Here is a 19,479-nt window from a genome sequence, read left to right on the forward strand (position 1 = left end):
TGCGTACCTACAGAACATTTTTTCACATCATATCATGAACTTATTAGTCGTTGTGGATGTGATTGAAGGAAGCATTTTATTTCCATTTTCTCTTGGCAAATTGATCACCTGACAGTTCCTATCCTCTGCTGAGGACAGCAAGGGCTATATCTCACCTCTTTCATGATTGGTTAGTGTTAATGTGATGGACAGGGGAGTGAGAAAGAAAAAAAGAGAAGGAGGATGATGTTGTTCCAGACGTGGCATCACCACCACCACAACTACTCTTGATTACTCATCTTGAACATTAGCATGACTTTTCAGCACACAGTGGTAGAAACACTTTTATTCCCTTGGTTTAAGAAGGCAATCGTTTTTTTTTCTTCTTTACATACTTATTGGCAAAAAAAAAATGATAGAGAAAATAAAAGTTCTAACACATAAAGGACAATCACTTCTTTTTTTTCTTATGTTTCTTGAACGCATGAAAGTACCTCTTTGGTTGTGGGAGGGTACCTTTGACTCGTGGTACTCGAGACTACTGGCACACAGACTTCGCCCCGTGGGGGTGAAACACGGAAACACGCGGCTCACGTCTCCCAGTCCCTTTTATCTTTACACGTAATGAGGTGCGGTTAAAGGCAGACAGCCGAGGCGGACAGAAGGCAGTCCCAGCGTTCGAGTCCTACCTGTCGTCCAGGATCACGCTGGCCATCGAGGAGACAGGCACGTATCATTTTGCGAAGATTAATCGTGCCATGTTTAATTTCTGAAGCTGGTTCAAACTGCTTTTTAGTCTTTAGCTCTCCAGCATTAATTTTCGTGTAGTTTTTTTTTCTTTTCTTTTTTTAAATCTGGTCCTGACTGCAGTTCTGCAGGAGGAGGGAAGGATGAAAAGCTGACGAGCTCAAGGCTGAAAATAAGCAACGTACAAAAACATGAGACAAGGACAAACAGCTTTTGAAAAGCCAAAAAAAAAAAAAAGACAAACCCCCAAAAATATACAGAGACACCCTGCAGGAGGGCTGGCTGCTAATCTCACACACAATCAGAACTGTTTAAGGGCACATTATTTTCATTCATGTTTGTCTCCCGCCACACACTGGCATTTCATCCAACAGTCTTTTTTTTTTCTTTTTGTTGAAAAAGTCATTTCTCTGTGGGTGTGTATCATACATTTATTTTCATCATTTGCAGTCTTTAGTGTTTCCTCCTTAGGAAGAGTTGGCGTTCTCGAGCAGCGGCGGACCTTCCCGCTCCCTTTTATATGTTTTGGGGGGCAGTTTAGGGATGGCCGTGCTGTGGCGAGGGGGCAGTGGGGGTCCGGCGGCGCTGTGCGGAGCGTCACACTCGAGCATGTGCGGTGCCTGGGCCGCGGCTGGGAGTTTCCGGGGTCCCAGCGGCGACGGGGACGAGGGGAAGAAGTGGCTGGGCTCGGTACGCCGGCCCTGGGGAGGAGGCTGAAGGAGCAGCGGCGAGCTGGAAAACACGTCGGGGGTGCGCAGGGGCTCGCGGGGAGGCAGCGAGGGCGGGCTGGAGGGAGCGTCCGGCACGGAGTAGCGCATTGGGTACATCTTACCGGTGGGCTGTCTCGGGGGGATGGCCGGGGGACTGTCCACGTGTTTTGACATCATCTGAAAAAAGAGAGAGGAACAACAAGAACAAATAGGAATTTAATGGTGAGGCCTGAAGGAAACATTAGGATCAAGATATTAGGAGGATTAAAAATAAATGTACTGTTTAAATTCTCCCAGTATATTTTACATATGGGCAGAGGGGGGGGGGAAAGTGAGGCGTAAGACTTTGTGCACGCATCACGTAAAAATACTACTAAACAAATTTTAATGGGGTTTTTACAGATGTATTAGGCCGAGCTTGAAGTAACATTTAGGCTTTGCTTCATCACAATCACTGAAGAAATGCTAATTTAAAACTTCAATAAAAACGCACGTATATCATTAAAAAAAAAAATACAAAAATCGTTAGCTCATCTCAAAATTCAAAAGATGGCATTGTAAACTTAGAATTAGAATTTAGAAACCTAAATAACTTTCAGGCCCGCTATAATGCTAAATACAGCAATTCGGGTTAGACCCGAAAACCCTCGTTTTCTCAAAGGACAGAGACAACAAACAATCATTAGGTGAAATCGAGTTTTGTCTCTTTGAACCTAACATTTACATTTATGCATTTAGCAGACGCTCTTATCCAGAGCGACTTACATTTTTATCTCATTACACATCTGAGCAGTTGAGGGTTAAGGGCCTTGCTCAAGGGCCCAACGATGACCAATGCCTCTGATGTCATCCTCATGTCCCGTATGAATTGCATTAAAAGCAAAAGTAATTGTAGAAAATAGGTTTATATTAGATTCTGGCTCCAGATGTCAAATAACACGTAAAAACATTTCACCTTAGAGGGCGAGGACTCCGCAGGAGCGGATTCAGGACGCCGTCGTGGCGGGACAGGTGGAGGAACAGGGGGGTCGTCTGTACTCCTGTGGAAACTCACCATGGAGGACACGGACGATGACCCTAAGAAAGACAGAAATGTGCGGAAAATTAAACCACAAAGCTATTTCAGGCGTTTACTATGACTGATAAGACACCAAAGCATGAAATGAGCAAGACATAGACGCATGACCCTCACCCAGATTTTTCCCCCCACTCAATTGGGTCTGTGATTTGAATTAAAAAAAAAAGAAAAAAAAGCAAGCTGTGATCGTAAGCTCCGATGATTTAGAGACAAAACAAATGTAATGAAAGTGTGAATGAGTGAGTAAACAGAAAGTGGGTGAGAGAGTGAGAGAGGTAAAGGAGGGCTTATACTAACGTGGGCCATGAGGCAGTGCAACCGGGGCAAAAATACTGTCGCTGTCTGGCAGCAAAAAGAAAAAAGAGAGAGAGAGATGCTGAGAGAGAAACAACAGAGGCAAGGCCTTGGAATGTAAAGAAATCTGGCATCAATCCATCAAATCTACTGTATCAAACCAATAAATGTAGAAACCCAAAATGAAAATCTGAGAATTTTTCACACCAACAGACAGACACTCTTCTCAGAACTGCACCAAGATCAGTAAATCTGTTAGCATAATGATGGTTAAATGTTAATGTGTAAAAGCCATTAACATTATTTACTCAAAGAAAAAAAAAAATTCAAGTAAAAATAGTTGTGATGAAAGAGAAAAAAGGAAAGAGACACCGACTTGGAGAGAAAGAGAGAGAGACAAAGTGTCAGGTAGATTTTAGAGTTTTAGTTCAGAGAATCTCAGTTTTTACCGAGACAAAAACCACAAAGAAAAAAAAAACTAAAAAAGAAAGAGAAATAAAGAATAGATAGATAGCTAGATAGATAGATAGATAGATAGATAGATAGAGATTTGGGCCATAAAAAGACAGAGACTAAGAGCAAAACAAGAAAGAGTAAATTTGCATATAAAAGAGACAAAGAAAAGCAAGAGAGACACAAAAGGGGCTGAAGCGGCTGCTCTCAGAGTCCCTCAAGTCTGAAAAGCAACTGTTGGTGTGTCTCTCTCACACACACTCATTTGTTTAAAAAAAAAAAAAAAAAAAACCTAGATCAGTGGGCTTAGTGCTGTATAAACTGTACTTGTTTTAGTTGCTGTTAGTAAAGTTTAAACAACACGTTTTACATGTGGCCGGAGTGTAGAGTATACATACTGCGTGTGTGTGTGTATGTCTGAGAACGTACTCGAGTGAAAGGGGCTGGAGGGACCCTGCGGAGAGTCGAACACACTGCAGATATCTGTGGAGCTGGAGGCTGCAGAGGCAGGCGGGGGTGTGAGGGGCGTCCGCGGCGAGTTGGGCGCAGACGCCGCGCAGCTCTCCGTCTCGCTGTCTGGGATGCGACTGTAGCTGATCTTCCTCGGCTCGTTCTGCAGCGGGGTCGGGTGGCGCATGGTGCCGGGCCGACTGGAAGACGGCCGTACGCCCGGGGATTTTAGGGGACAACTGTACTTTTTAGGCTGTAGGTAGGAACCAGAAAGAGATTTAATGTGTAAAGGTAAAACAAAAAAACAAACAAAAAAACAAACAAAAAAAAATCATGATGAACTGAATATTCAGTAAAGCAGGAATCAACTTACGAATCGAGGCAGGGAACGTGCGTTGCGAGGCTCGATCTCTAAAGATTTGTTAAAAAGATAGTCTGTGAACTCCTTTTCCATCATGTCCTCCATCGGGTTCAGGTTCTCGAAGAATTTCTGTAAGAGAAAAAAAACGTGTGATTTCGTTCACTGTAGCATTAATTCATGCTCAAGCTGGACGAATTCACAGATCAGGATTTCTCAGCAACAGCAACATTTTTAAGAAATTACTAGACCCCCCCCACGTCATTTATATATAAAATGATTTGAAATCAAATATTTTACATTCCTTAATTTCTTTAAGGAGATAAAAACGGGCAGTGAGAGAGAGAGAGAGAGAGAGAGAGAGAGAATCAGGTTAAGCAGGAAAAAATATTAAAAACAATTTCAATAATGTTACAGTTCTTAATCTCTTTCAGAAGGTATAAAGAGGGAAACGGGCATAAAGCTAGATCATGGGAAAGAAAGAGAACAAGAGAGAAAGACAGAAGAGGAAGACATGTCGAGAAAGAGAGGGATTTTTTTTATTATAAATATTTTGAATTCCATAATTTCATTATGCAGGTAGAGGGAGAGAGAGGGGGAGAGAGAGAGAGAGAGAGAGAGAGAGAGAGAGAGAGAAATGAAAACCAGATTGTGAGAAAGGGAGAGAAAGTCAAAGTGAAATACATATATAATCATTTCTTTATGATTTAAAATGTTTTATATTTCTTAATTACAGACGAGATGGGACGGGACAAGTAATTTTGAGTCACATTAATAAGTTGTTGATTCGATCTCATTCGGTGCTTTACTTATAAACCATGATCCCTAAAAAAAAATATCCACTAATATTTCTCAGGCATATTTAAGCAGTTCCTACAGTATGTCTTATAGACAAAGTACACTAAAGATTTTTTTTAATTGCTGACTTATCTGTTAAATTGCAATATGTTACATAACACAAAATCCATTCTTATCCAATGTTTTGTCTTTGTAATGTATTATGATTTCTTTTTTCGTTCCTGGAGATGGACTAACCCGTATGTCTCCCTCCCCACGTAGGCAGTACGGCTGGTTCTGGTACTGTTGGATCTCTCCGGTAATCTCTGCTACTTTCCGTCGCTTACTGAAGTTGATTAGTTCTTTACCGTGTCTTTTCAGGAAGTCAGGGTTGCCTTCCTCCGTTTTCAGGATATTTGTTAAATATATACCTGAACAGAGATAAATTCACACAGAAATAAATTGATCTGAAACTAGGAATTAAAATTATTCTGTTTAACTGGAAAACAAAGAAAGAAAACTTACCAAAGAAGGGCACACATGGTGGATTAATGGACCTGAGTTTGGCTAAATATTTCTTATAATGGTCCTCGCTGAGCTCATGGGCCTCTTCTAGGATCTTCCTCTGTCGGCTTGGGATTTGCTGGAAGGACAGGCAGAAATTTATCTTTCTGTGTTTTGTCTATCTTCAGGAATAACCTGGCTCAAGGTTCACGGGTTTACCTCGAACGTGTGGTCGAGCCGGTACACGGGAGAAGAGTTCATGGCGCTGACGACCTCGAGGACGCCGTTGAAGTTATTAAGCTCCTGAAACACCTGCAGGATCTCGATGACGCGGGACACCACGGCTACTCGCTCCTCCAGGTTCTCCGTTTCCACGATACACCTGAAGACAACACAAGCGGGCTTTATATATTAGACTGAGACAAAGGGCTCTATAGAGTGTTATAGAGTTAATATAGAGTATTTATATCACAGCACAATGTTTAGACTGCCAGAAGCCAGTGACTTACTTCTCGAACCACAGGGTAAGGTTGGTGGTGTGGCGGATCATGCGCAGAAGGTTTGGCGAGTTCAGTTCTTTGTCCTCTTTCGTCCACACGCTGCCCACCAGCTCTGATGGCTGAACCGACCTTTGAAACAGACACACAAGATTAAAAAGTTATATAAATACTACTAATAATAATGCTAACAATTGTCCAGAAGAAAACAGGGCTAGGCAGTGTATATAACCAGCTAAACTAGCAAATTTTCAATACATACACCAATAAATTTGCAGTTTAATTGCTGTAATGTAAAGATAAACTTTAAATCTCTCTTAGGGAGACGAAACACAGCATCGAGGAAAAAGCTAAACCCTGGGTACGATGGTCATCCCTTGTTCCCACAGGCGAACACAGAGTAAAAGGGAAGTGTTCCCTTTTGTGTGTGTGTGTGTGTGTGTGTGTGTGTGTGTGTGTGTGTGTGTGTGTGTGTGTGTGTGTGTGTGTGTGTGTGCAAACAAGCTGTGGATACAATAAGTAATACTCCCATGTCCTGCATTGTGTTAAAGTGCCCGGTTTTCTTGGCCGATAGTTGGCGCATGATCAAAAAAATAAATAAAAATACAAACAGGAAGCAGCCTTGTTCCCAAAAGTTCAATAAACCCATTAAATCACAACGCTATTTATTAATCTAAAATAAACCGTGTGTGTGTGTGTGTGTGTGTGTGTGTGTGTGTGTGTGTGTGTGTGTGTGTGTGCACCTGTAGAAGTCAGACTCGAGCAGCGTGAGCTGACGAGCGATCTCGATGGGGTGAAGGGTCATCAGGTCGAACTGCTCGATCTGGCCCGGTTTGCTGATGTGCCACTCGATGGGCGGAGGAAAACTCTCGAAGGTGATGTTGTGGCTCGGGCCGTTAGCCTGCGCCTGCTTCTTCCTCTGGATGATCTTCGTGATGGACTCAACCCATTTCCTCATGGCCTTGCCTACGGACAGAGGAACGCTTTCATTCTGGGCTTCTCCTTCAAATCTAAATCTAATCCGACAGCACAGATTAAGAGCTGGAACATAATTGACTCTGGACATTTCTACTTTATTCAGGTACTTGTGGTACTTGTATTTCATTATGTCTATTGGTTCTTAATGGTCTGTGATTTGTTTGACATAAATCACTGCCTAATATTGTGTCAAATATTATATATATATTTTTTTAAATATATTTTAATTATGGCTTTTTTATTCTTATACAGCCTTTTTGATTGGTCAGGTTTTTTTTTTTGCTTGGTCAGGTTTTAGTCCATATCTCAAAAACAAGCAAAATATAGGAAAAAAAAAACTGTACAAAAAAATTTACTGTAGAAAAAAAACCTATAAATGTAATGTAGAAAAAAAACGTATAAATGTAATGTAGAAAAAAACATATAAATGTAATGTAAAAAAAAAAAAGGATACATGTAATGTAGAAATAAACCGGATAAATACAAGGTGACACAAAAAAACTGGAACTTTTTTACAATCCAATAAAACTAGAAGTAATAAAAGAAATAGATTTTATTGCCCGTTCCACTGATCCATGATTACTAAAATGGCGAAGTGTTTACTTGCTAAATGTCACTTACCCGCAATGCTACCACCTGCTAATGGCTACCAATACGCATTTCATAAATTCCTGTTATTCTGTGTCACCTTGTATAATGTAGAAAAAAAAAAACGTATAAATGTAATGTAGGAAATAAACTCAAATACAAATGTAGAAAGTTGACGTTTTATGGCTCTAATAAATATCTTAGTGTACATAGTTGTATAACATACAAAATATTTCAGTGTCATATGAACTCAAACGTTTGTGCTTTCTCCTTCTGGAATTTTCTAACTACATCCCCATGACATGATAAATATTCAGGATAAGTGTATGTGTGTGTGCGCGTGAGAGAGAGAGAAATATTACCTCGGACAGTTCCAATGAACTCCTCTAGCCGGCAGAGAAGCTGAGAGTCCCTCTCGAAATCGTAGAAGTGGTGCTCCACCCAGTGTCGGCACACATTCAGCACCCTGCAGAGACGGAATGTAAACTCAACTCTGCTTTGAAATAAAGTACGTCTATAAAAATGTTCATTCCCGAGGTAACCAGAACCCGAGGATAAGTTGTGATATCTTTATTAAATCTAGTCATATGGACCCTTTTATTATCAGACACAATTACTGAACTCCTAGGATGTCATGGTTAGCGCACCTGAGTTGCACTGGCTGGACGTATTCTTTGCGGAAGCGTTTGAGCTCGGCGCTGAGCGGCTGGTCTCCGTTCTCCATGGCCATCTGATCCGCCTCTGTGGGTTTGGGCTCCGGAATATCAAACCTGTGCGTTTCATACACACACAAGGTCAAGCGTGTTATTCATGCCAGGCTGCTGCAACACCAAAATCTTTGTGTTTTTTTAAATCAAGTTTATTTTTATACGCTTCATAAAACACGGCATCTCACCTCTCTATGAGCAGGTCCAGCAGCTCTTGCGGTTTACAGAACGACCTGTAGGTGGTGAGGAAGGTCCGCACAAAATTAGGATCTGTAACACACACACACACACACACACACACAAAAACAAATCCTGCTTAATGGTCATTCCTTTTTCTTTTTCAGGAAAAAAAAAACAAAAAAAAACTCTTCATTGTTCCTATTTCAGTGTCGACTCCAGGGTTTTGTTTTGCCCTGTTGGGCTTCAAATTGTTTTGGTCAGTGGTGGGAAACATGACGTGGCCTTGAGCTGCACCTGTTTTCAGGAGTGCTTGATGAAATAACACTAAAATAAAATAAACACTTTTCTAATTTTATTCGTACTACTGGAAATGGAACAGACTAAATAATAATAATTTAAATAAGAAATGCGAGGAGATTTAGGTCATCAAGTGATGTGATTACACAAGAATTAATATTAAAATACTCTTGAATTAAGAGTAATATAAAGAAGCAGACTACTGTACATTCGAACAAAGTGCTATGTCTATGAATCTATATACGGCAGTTCCAAGCACCACCAATAGATGGCATAATGCTACATTAATTTTTATCATACAGGATTAAACAGCACATCATGGTGTTACCTGAAACTGGCACTATTTTTCGTATTTAAAGAATTTAAATTTGAATTGTCAGGGCAAAATGTGGTGTTCAAGTCAAACCGAGACTTGTGGCTGTGCAGAATAAGAGAACACGGTCATGAAAGTACAACCTCCCTTTATGTCTCTACATAATCTCATGCTACACTAATGCACTTGACCCCGAGTTTCACTTGTGCTTGGACACCATTAAGGTAGCAAGTTCTCTCAGTACGCTGGGGTGATGATCAGACTGCATGCTTCATGTTTGAAATGCTGGCCTCCCAGGAACTCCTTTAATGGAGGTGGCAGACACAATTTTTAAGGATCAGATGTTTCACGGGAACAACTGCAGTGGGCTCTGACCGTCATTCACGGATATACAGGGTTCTTTAAAACGTTTGCTCCGTTCTAACGTGTCTCATCATGGTACTGTGCCAGGAATCTTCTGTAAATGTTACTTGATTTCACGCCTTCCTTCACCAAGAATTTCATCATGGGTCGCAGTTTGATTTGAACGCCCCGAACCCACTCAGGCTACATCGTGGGTTCTGGTTTTGAAACTTTGCAAGGTACTTAATCCAGATTGTATTATGATGATAATTGTCTAACGTATCATGTATATACAATGACAAATATGTCATCTTTCAATCCACCTATAATTACTACTATATTGGTCTGGAACCTTCACGAAACAATTAAATTCCACCCATCACTTACGTTACAGCAGCTATAAAGAGTCATTTATTCATCGAGTTCTTGGATATAATTTTAAAGCAAAGCTGTAGGTGAGACATATTCGTACTTGTACATAGTGTCAATTGTTTTTTTTTTCCTTTTTTTTTCTTTATTGTAAAATTTTTATTATTATATTCTCATCATATTTTATATTCCTTTTTTTACATTTTCTTTTTCATACTGATTTTTTTTATCATCATCATCACATTCTTATTTCATAGTCTTTATTTGAATACTCTATGTTTGTTTTTTAGGTCATGGGCGGTTGTAAAAACATTTCATTGTGTATGTGACAAAGTTTGAATTTTAAATTTGAGACAGACCCTTATCACACGAAGGTTATGAAAAAACTTTAACGCTTTAAGCCATCGCAAAGACTTATACTTGTGAAGTTATATTTATCTTTAGAGATTCTCCAGTTACATGTGTATATGTGTGTGAATATGTGTGTGTGTGTGTGTGTGTGTGTGTGAGAGTGAGCAATGTGGAGAGCTGTTTGTTCATATGATGGATCTGCTGAGTTCTAGGTTCCTCAGTGAGGCCAGTAAGGAACAATAGCTGCCTCAGTTTGCGTTTACAAACAATCAGCCTGGAATTATTCTGGCCAGGAAACAGACGCCGCTCTGACGCACGAGGCTGCCCTCACACGGACCAACACTCTCTACCACCCCCCCCCCCCCCCCCCCCTACACACACACACACACACACACACACACACACACACACACACACACACACATATCTGCATGCACGGTGTACTTAAAATAGATTTGAATCCATCAGCTCATGGGAGTCACAGACAGGACAAACAGATCCAGAAATGCAAAAAAAAAAAGTCTCTCTCTCTCTCTCTCTCTCTCTCTCTCTCTGACAGACACACCCAGGGAGAACTTAATTCAAATGAAAATTAAAACCACAAATAATAAGGGAAAGGTTAAAAGTAAATCTTTTAGTACGACATTTTAAAGGCTTAGTGTGAACAGAACCTGATGTATGATAGTGGAAACCTAGTTGATACACTCACTCTCTCATCTTCTATACCGCTTTAGCCTGAGTACGGGGTAGCAGGGGACCTGGAGCGCATCCCAGGAGACACAGCGGGGTACACCCTGGACAAGGTACCAATCCATCGCAGAGCGCACACACACACAGACGCACTCGTTCATACATTAAGGGTAATTTTGGGAGCGCCAGTTAGCCTAATCCACACATCTTTGGACTGATGGAGAAAACCAGAGTGCCTGGAGGAAACCCACCAAGCACGAGGAGAACATGAAAACTCCATGCAGGAATTTAACCTGGCCGGGAATCACTAACCCACTGTGCCGCCCTGTTTGGTACAAATTTTTTTTGGCTTATAACGAGACTGACCTGCCATCTATGAGGTGGTCTGGAAAAAACTGCTGACTGATTGTGGCACAAAAGGCAAGTTTTCTACCTACAATATATTTAGATTTCTTGGACACTTGGCTAGGCTTTCTGCAAAGATCACATTGGATAACAAGCAAGGTTAACCAAGAAGGCAACCTGCATGAAATAAGCTATAGGGTTTGTGGACCCCTGACCCATTACCAATTATGTGTCACCTCTTTGCCATTACTGTCGCGCTGGAACAGGTCTGGGCTTCTCTGTTACAGTAAAGTGATGGGTAGAGATGGTAAATATGATCACATGCGTTTAGGTTAATGCCAACATGTTTAGGGAGGATTCACATATGGGTCTGATGGTCCATATACTTTTGAGATTTTCTCTTTTAGGTTAACCAGAGGCTATATTTAAATGCTATAGTTGCTCCTGGTGATAAAAATGTCCCAATGTGAAAGGTTTCCCAAATTGCCAGTGAGTGAAGGTTGGGATTTATATAATAAAACCCAGCAAATGAAATCCATCAATCCTCCACCCAGCTGAGATCAAGTTAAGGGCTCCAGCTCGGAGGTGATTCGGACAGGATGCACCTTTTTCCCCGCTTGTTAGCGACAAAAGAAAAAAAAAGGTGCGTTTACATGCGTGCGCACGCCGTTTTCCTCAAAAGCCCCCCAGAGTTATTAGAAATGAAAGAGATGCACGCTTCTGGAGTCTCTGGAGGAAAACTGGGACCTGTACTTTTATACACTTTTGGAAAGGAAGTTTATTTTGGGGGTGTGAACAGCCCAGACCACCCATGAGAGGAATCCCTACTCGGCACACGCACAGACGAGCTCGGCTCTGATTAGTGAAGTACAATGGAACTTAATAAACCTGTTTGATGTTGGATTGATTTGTGTGTTAGAGTAAATTCCAGGCTGATCACTAGAGCTGAACGATCAACCATACTGAGGCTGTGAGCTAGGAATAACAAAGAAACAATGAAATTGCTTTGCTGCAAATTTGTTCTATAGAAATGATAACGATACATAGATAAGAGCACGAGCGGTACAAGAAATGAACCCATATTATGCTCTGCCTAACCGATTGTTGGTGGAGAATAAAATGAAAAAAATTGCATGTGAATGTATTGATGATTGTCTTGTAGATTAACAAAATGATGATAGTTTATATTAAGTATCATACAGGTAGTCCCCGACTTACGAACAAATGCCGTTCCGAGAGCATGATCATAAATCAGATTTATTATTACTCAAGTCCAACAAAAAGAGTCCTCTTTTCCCACACGGCCAGAAACCGTAATCGCTCCTAAAGAAATTAATCCATCAAATTCATTTCACACATCAGACGCAAGTGCTTTCTCTGCACCTTTTAATCCTTAGGGGAATACCGGATGCTATTTTGTCTCAGAGCTGTTTTCCATAATCCCTGTATTGGACTGACGGAATTAGGATTATTCACCATCAGGACAGATTTATAGGACACCCATTTTCTGGCAGCTTGGCAGTGCTGGAGCTTAAACCGCCCCTGACCTGGGGCTTGAACCCCTGGCCCATAAGAATCAAGAAATTTTTGAAATTAATTTTTGAGGTTATACGTTCAGAATTTTTTTTTTAGTTTAGAATTGTAAAGAAATGTTAAAAAATTATATACTGAATTGGGATACTTATGAAATAGTGATAATTATAGAACCGCATGGGCACATGGGTTCTAACTGTAATAATATTGCAATATATAATTATACAGTGATTCCCACCCCCAATTTTTTTTTTTATTAAAAGACATTGAAGGTTGTGGTGTTATGTCAAATATTTTTATTATTATTTTTTAAACCACCAAACTAATTAGATCGTAAAATAAAATTTAGGGTAAAATGTTTGTACTTTACTCTCTCCTTATAACAACCTATAAATAGGCTTGTGTTTGAGTAGCCAAATACAGTACGAACTTAAGCTGCCTGTAATCTTGAGTGGATTTAGATTGGTTTAAGGGATTTGCCCTTTAAAAAAATAAATAATAAAATAAAAAAAAACTTAGACGTACATACATATTTACAGACGTACACCTTTTGAAAGCAGCAACCTATTGCACAGCTGTCTTGAACGTGGGCTGGAAAAACAGACGCTGATGTAATTTTTTTTTTTAGCCGCATCAGTTTCTTATCAGTGCCCCCCCCCCCACCAAAAAAAAAAACATTATCTGCACCGCCGTGACACTAAAACAAAGCGGGTCGTCACACTGTGTCCTATGACGTAAAACGCCGTCCAAATATTTAGCGAGCGTGAGAAAACAGCCAGGAATAGGACCGAGGTGACAAACAAGCCCAAACAAACGCCACGACCTTTGAGCTTCCACTTTCTTTCCCCCCTCCACACACACGTGGCGTTTGGGTCTTTAACTTGTGTAATCGGGGTGTAATTATTCTAAAGTGCTGGAAAACAAACACACTGTGCCGTTGGTCAAATAGAAGAGCAAACAGGAGTAAAGCCCTACAAGTGCGCAACGCCACGTCACGGCTCAAGTTATGCAACAGAACTACCTGCACATTTTCCAGACTGTGGTGGAGAACATGCGTACAGGAGGAGAAACCTTTGGGCATGGAGTTAATTGTTTATAATAATATACTAACGTTATCGTGTCTGTATTAACAGCTGGTTCACAGGGACTCGCATGGTGAATGCTTTACATCATCTAACGACGGTAAATTTTTTAAAGAGACAGATAAAGGAAATAAATACAATAATTGATATAGTGAAGTTCTTGGTAAGGATATATTTCTTTAAAAAAAAAAATTACAACATACAAGGTCCCATATTTTTTCTATTTCTTTAACAGGTCTCAGAGCTTCTTTAAACACGACAGCTCAAACACAACTCAGATAATGCTTTTTTTAATATATATAACTTTAAACTCCCTCTGATTCACTCCTTTTTCCGGACACACCATTTCAGTGTCCATGTAAATGAACAGCAGATCTGAGCAAGCTAGGGATCTTCTTATATGAGGTAACATTAGGGGGGGAAAAATCCATCTGTCCACAACAAAAATGTCTGATGTATTATTTGTTAATGTATTTAAATATTGTAACCGTTGAAACAGACACATGGCATAAAAGGAACAAAACACTTCAGGATATTCTGTTGCTAGAATATATATGTTTCTATAACAGGACGTTCTGTTGCTGGAAACTTACTGATCAGAAGGTCCCGGGTTCAAATCCCAGCCCAAAAAAGTTGCCACAGTTGAGAGCAAGGCCCTTTACCTAACTGCTCAGATGTATAACGACATAAAATGAGACATGGGAGATAAAGGCGTCTGCTAAATGCTGTAAATGTAAAAGTAAACGAAAATAATCAACTTCAAGCTGGAAACTTAACTTGTCAAGATGCATCGCACCAACCAGGCGTCCGTTATTTTCCTACAGCAGCACACCTCTAAGTGGTTTATTCTTTACATCAAAGTCAGTACGGTTTGCTTTTCATATTAATAATAATGATATATCACCAGTTCTCAAGTTCATGAGCCCTGGGTTCAGGCAAAAATGCAAGCCAACAAGATATCTTCTCGGGTTTTAAGCAACACAAGTGCCATACCATTAAAGATATTTGTTATATGAATTATAATAGCATGGTATAGCATTCTACAGCAGTCTTCCCCAAGTAAGTCCTTGAACACACCCAAAAAGTCTCAACTTTTGGTCTGGACCAAGCAGTCAGCACCATTTTATGCCTGGTATGAGCCACTTGAGAACAACTGGATGACAAAAAAAGTGTTCTCCAATACGTTGTGTACCTCGTATCTACACTAGACAGGATTTGTACTGTGTACTCAAGGTAGCCTGTTTATCACCTAGTGAGTCCACTGACAAACCCGGACACGTAGTCTTGCTCTGACCTGCATACATGTGGAAGGTGAGCCTCTCGATGAGCTTCAGCACCGTGCCCGCCTTGATGATCGGAATGCCAGACTGGGACTGGACGTTCTCTTCGAACACTACGTTCTCCTCGGAGTCGGGTTCTGCAAAGCGGTAGATCTCGGCACTGGGGAGCCTCATCTGCTCTTCCTTCTCCTCCTGCAGCATGGCCGTGTCGAGCATGCGCTCCAGAGTAGAGCGGTACTGAAGTGAGATCAGCGCCGCCATCCAGCCGTTCTTTTCTTCGGCGGACTTGGCAGCGAACACCACGCTGTTGCCGTCCTTCAGGATAAGCTCGAAGGCGTGTCGGTACTCACCCTCCTTGTCGTCCTTGTCGTTGATTTGGACCTAGAGGGAATAAAGAGACCCGTTTTTTTTTGGTCTGTTTGATAAACCATTATTTGTAAACACTCTAAAACGTCCACGTAGAATTGTTGAAGCCCCTTGCTTGAGCGCTAATCTTACCCTTGTCTAGACGCATGTTTACCTCCGCTACCATCTAAACTGCTGTTCTCAATCCGTCTTCTCTTTCTATTACCTGATCTTCTACCTTCATCGGTCACTAAATTAATATTGCACTCAATAACTACCATGACTTTTCCTTTAACACCACCCAACTATGGTCCTTTCCCGTAGACACCACTCATCATTTTCCAAACTTCATCAATCTGTCATTTGTTAGCATTGTTCCCACTAGACAGCTTTCCCTAGTATCCGTTTATCCTTCCTCCCATCAACACACGCCATCTATCCATGCGTCCATCCGTTCTCTTTCGCCACAACCATCCGTTCACTCAACCCAACCCGAGTACCACTTCTTCCCAACGCCACGTGTTGTTTCCAACCAGTGAAATCCAAGCATCTAGTTTCACCAATACAATCAATTTCTTCCCATAAAACCTCTATGACCGAAACATCTACCTACAATTCCTATTTGTCATGCAGACATAATATCTCCTCACAGTAACATCATTCACCTTCCCAGCATCCTCTCATCATCTTTCTTTTTTTGTTTTCAATCGATACCATTTATCCATCACATTTTTCCAAGTTTTCCATCTTTCTCGACAGACTAAAAACAAGTATTTATGTTTAGCTACCAATATCATCTCATCCCTTCATCCATGCACAAATGCATCTTCACTGTTTCACCACGAACCCCATGGATTCATCTTTTCACCTCGTCTACTGGTTTTCCGATTTTCTCCACCAACATCATTTCCCAATTTGTTCATCGACCTTCCAACAACAAAACCGACTCAATCTATTTTAAACCTCAGGACTCGTTCCTTTCTTTCTACCAACATCGTTAATTTGTGAACCTCATCTTACAGACACCAAAGGAACCATCAATCATTCAACTATCAATTCATCCATCAAAATGCGTTCCAACACTAACCTTTCTCTAAAACCAATATCACCAGTCCCACTCAGGCATCGATCCACCCCATCATCCATCTAAATTACACTCAAGCTTGTGTGATTCCACACTTACCTTGCGCATGAAGAACTTTTCTTTCAACCTGTATTCGGCAGCGCTGGCCCCTGGCAGGCGTGGCTGCCCGTGGTTGGACTTGCAGCAGATCATCAAGCCGTCGAAGAGGAAGATGTGACGTTCGTGCTTGGCGCCCACCCGCATCAACGTTCCCTCCATGATGAACTCGTTGCAGCACTGGCCGATGTCTCTGCCCTCCCAGCCGTCGATGTTCCTCTGGATCTCGTTCATTTTCTTGATGGCCAGGTGCTTGCCCTTCATCTGCTGACTGTAGAAGCGGCAGGCCGACTCGCTGGAGAGGGAGAGCCGTGGGAGGGAGGGGGGAGAAGAAAATAAAACAAACAAAAAAACAAATATTTGTGTAAAGCCAAAAGAGAAGAGGGAGAGGAGTGCAAACAGAGAAGGAGGAGGATGGGGGTGAGAGCGAAAGCGCGGTTCCGTCACTCACAATAGTTCTACACACTTGCATTGTTTTTAAAAAACACTCAAAATAGAAACCTTGAGACTGAGAGGAAGACTGGCTTTGTCTACGGTAGCGGTGACTAAGCCATGTTACAGAGGTTTCTCATCGACCGAAAGGAACGATCAAGTTGTCCTAATAGATCGTTTGGCAAGATCACTGATGTTTGGGTTTTAAAAATTTTCTGAGGTTATACAATCAATAAAGGGGGATTAAAAGGATGGTGAATAGGGTAGGCTGCAATCAGGAGAGGATTTACACTAACCCAGTGGTGGAAAAAGCTGCACAAGGCTAGTTGTAGGGGGGATGGGGAAGGAGCTTACTGATGTTTTCTGGATTGCAGGGTCGCTGGCTCTTTCCTCATACCAGCCTCGGCATATGGATCGTGTGTTTCAAAGAGCCTGGCACCTGCAGAGGGTGGCGCTGGAGGGCATGACACTATAATGGCTTGATACTCAGTGGCAAAATGGCAAAAACAAGTGACTATCACAGTCTAACTTTCTGTTTAAATCCCATCAGTTTAATAATAATACCTCGCTTTGGCAGGTGCACATAATTAAATCCAAAACAAACTTAAAACGAAAGATAACTAAGCAACCTAGGAAAAAAAACATGATGCAAAATAACCTCTTTAAAACATCTGTTAAATGCTCTCTGATGGAAAAAAAAATGCCCCAAAGGGTGTAGCAGGTATAGCAGGTTGACCCTTTGTTCTAACCCTCATACAAAGAAGTCAAGGGAAACAGGAAGGCTCACGGCTACTGATTCAACAGCGCTACACATTATTAAAAAAAAAGAAAAAAAAGAAAGAAAAAAAACTTTAATTTGTATGGAAACATAGATGACAATATAAAAAATAAAAACCACTCACCGTAAAATTAGCCATCCTTTCCCCATAAAAGAAGACTAGAACCGGGAGAAAATTTAAGGCACCAAAAGAAAAAGAGAGGGAGATCTGTTAAATCCACTTCGACAATGCCATTTTAAAGGACAAAGCTAGGCGCAGAACGATTCGGTAGAGAAATAAAAATAATAATAATAACAATCAACCCGAACTAGAAGCACAGACCCGAAAAACGAAAAAGGGATGCTGAGCTCCACTTCACAAAAGATTTGAATTTCTCTCCCACAAATCGGCACCTTCTCTGTCTCTCTCTCTCTCTCTCTCGCTCACTCACTCACTTTTTTCCAACCTGAGAACAATAACAGTCGGGCTGGACGGCCCAAACCCTGACGCAACATCCCTGGGACAACATGCTGACCCCCCTTACTCGATCATACACCAGGGCTATTTTAGGGGCAGGGGTGGTGAGGGAGCTCGGGACCGAGTCTGGGTGGAGCGGGGAGGATGGGAGGGGTACAGGAAAAGGTTTTTTTTTTTGTGTGTGTGTGTGTGTGTGTGTGTGAATGTTTTGAGTGAGGGTTTGTTTAAGTTTCATGCTTAAATGATTTTCTGTTTGAAGAGTGTGTGATGATCAGACCTCCCCAGTCAAGCAGTTCGACCTTACAGTCTCCTCATGCAGAGACTGTGCGTGTGTGTGCGTGTGTGTGCGTATGCGTGGGTGTATACATGGGTGTCACCGTGTACCTGAGTCTTCTCTTGGCCAGGCTTTTGGAGCAGATCCTCTCCATGCTGCTTTGAAGGTTGAGGAGTGCAGTGATGGCCTGCTTCAGACGTTCCTTATCGTCCTCATCCTCACTTTTCTCCTCCAGGTGCTGCGGGGATAGGGCGTAGAAAAATTTATCCAGACAGAAAGTAAAAAAAGAACGAAAAAAAGAAAAGAAAAACTTGAAATTGAAAAGAGCCGGAAAGAAACAAAAGAAATGAACATGCAAGAAAAGATCAAAGAAAAATCAAAAGATCAGAAACAATGATTAAGAAAGAAGGGCTGACTCCATCATCGTCTCTCCTTGAGTGTTGCTCATTTATTAATGACTGAGGACACAATCAAATTTAAAGAGCTGAAGCATGCAGGCTTCAGACACAACACACTACATCTTTCTTTTTCCCTCTCTCTCTCCTTCTGTATTTAAAACAAGAGGATTAACTTGCAGTCACATTTACAATACAAACTAAAGCCCATGAAACTGGTTCAGCATGTACACACGCTTTAAAGCTCAAATTTGCACAAAGCAGCGAAGGAACTTCAAGGCATTTTAGGCAGATTTACATCTTTTCTGCAAAAGAATCCTGAAAAGAGGCTTAAAGCCTCAATTCTAACACAAATACACACAACATATTAACGCTCCTCCAGACACGTGGTGTGGCCCTTGTGACTCCAGTTAAACTATAAAGGACATACAGGAATTTACCTGCTACTGTACCTACTGATCCAAAGTCCTGAACTGGTCAAAGGGCTGAGGGAACTATGAAAGGCAATTAAATAATATATGTACACAAATAAAAAATCCATGACACTGCATTCCATAACATGTCTGTCTGTCCCACAATGTTTGTTTTTTTCAGTCCGGCACAGCCGGTGCGACTCCGTCCGGAGCCTGTTAAAACTGCCTCGTAGTCCACTGCTATCTACACCTTCAAGTGTACCACGACACCTGGTACTCCTAAAGCAACCTTTAAAGTACGTT

The 19,479-nt window shown here is 41.3% G+C and overlaps 1 protein-coding gene across 2 annotated transcripts in view; it reads right to left on the bottom strand.

Moving 5' to 3' along the window:
* Window positions 1–310: 310 nt before the first annotated feature.
* The window catches only part of sos1 (son of sevenless homolog 1 (Drosophila)), a 38,684-nt gene continuing 19,515 nt past the window's right edge, over window positions 311–19,479 (bottom strand). The window contains exons 9-24 of one of the 2 annotated variants that reach the window (XM_053513663.1): window positions 18,479–18,606; window positions 16,431–16,722; window positions 14,917–15,283; window positions 8,309–8,390; window positions 8,061–8,183; window positions 7,776–7,879; window positions 6,591–6,813; window positions 5,860–5,979; window positions 5,570–5,732; window positions 5,372–5,489; window positions 5,105–5,277; window positions 4,085–4,201; window positions 3,691–3,964; window positions 2,812–2,856; window positions 2,392–2,513; window positions 311–1,613 (exon numbers count right to left, since the gene is read on the bottom strand). In XM_053513663.1, coding sequence (XP_053369638.1) covers window positions 1,194–1,613; window positions 2,392–2,513; window positions 2,812–2,856; window positions 3,691–3,964; window positions 4,085–4,201; window positions 5,105–5,277; window positions 5,372–5,489; window positions 5,570–5,732; window positions 5,860–5,979; window positions 6,591–6,813; window positions 7,776–7,879; window positions 8,061–8,183; window positions 8,309–8,390; window positions 14,917–15,283; window positions 16,431–16,722; window positions 18,479–18,606 — 2,871 coding nt within the window. In that variant the 3' untranslated portion in view covers window positions 311–1,193. The remainder of the gene's footprint in view (window positions 1,614–2,391; window positions 2,514–2,811; window positions 2,857–3,690; window positions 3,965–4,084; window positions 4,202–5,104; window positions 5,278–5,371; window positions 5,490–5,569; window positions 5,733–5,859; window positions 5,980–6,590; window positions 6,814–7,775; window positions 7,880–8,060; window positions 8,184–8,308; window positions 8,391–14,916; window positions 15,284–16,430; window positions 16,723–18,478; window positions 18,607–19,479) is intronic. The other variant, XM_053513664.1, reaches the window with a different exon arrangement.

Source organism: Clarias gariepinus, chromosome 15 (assembly GCF_024256425.1).
Source record: "Clarias gariepinus isolate MV-2021 ecotype Netherlands chromosome 15, CGAR_prim_01v2, whole genome shotgun sequence".
Classification (NCBI taxonomy): Eukaryota; Metazoa; Chordata; class Actinopteri; order Siluriformes; family Clariidae; genus Clarias; species Clarias gariepinus.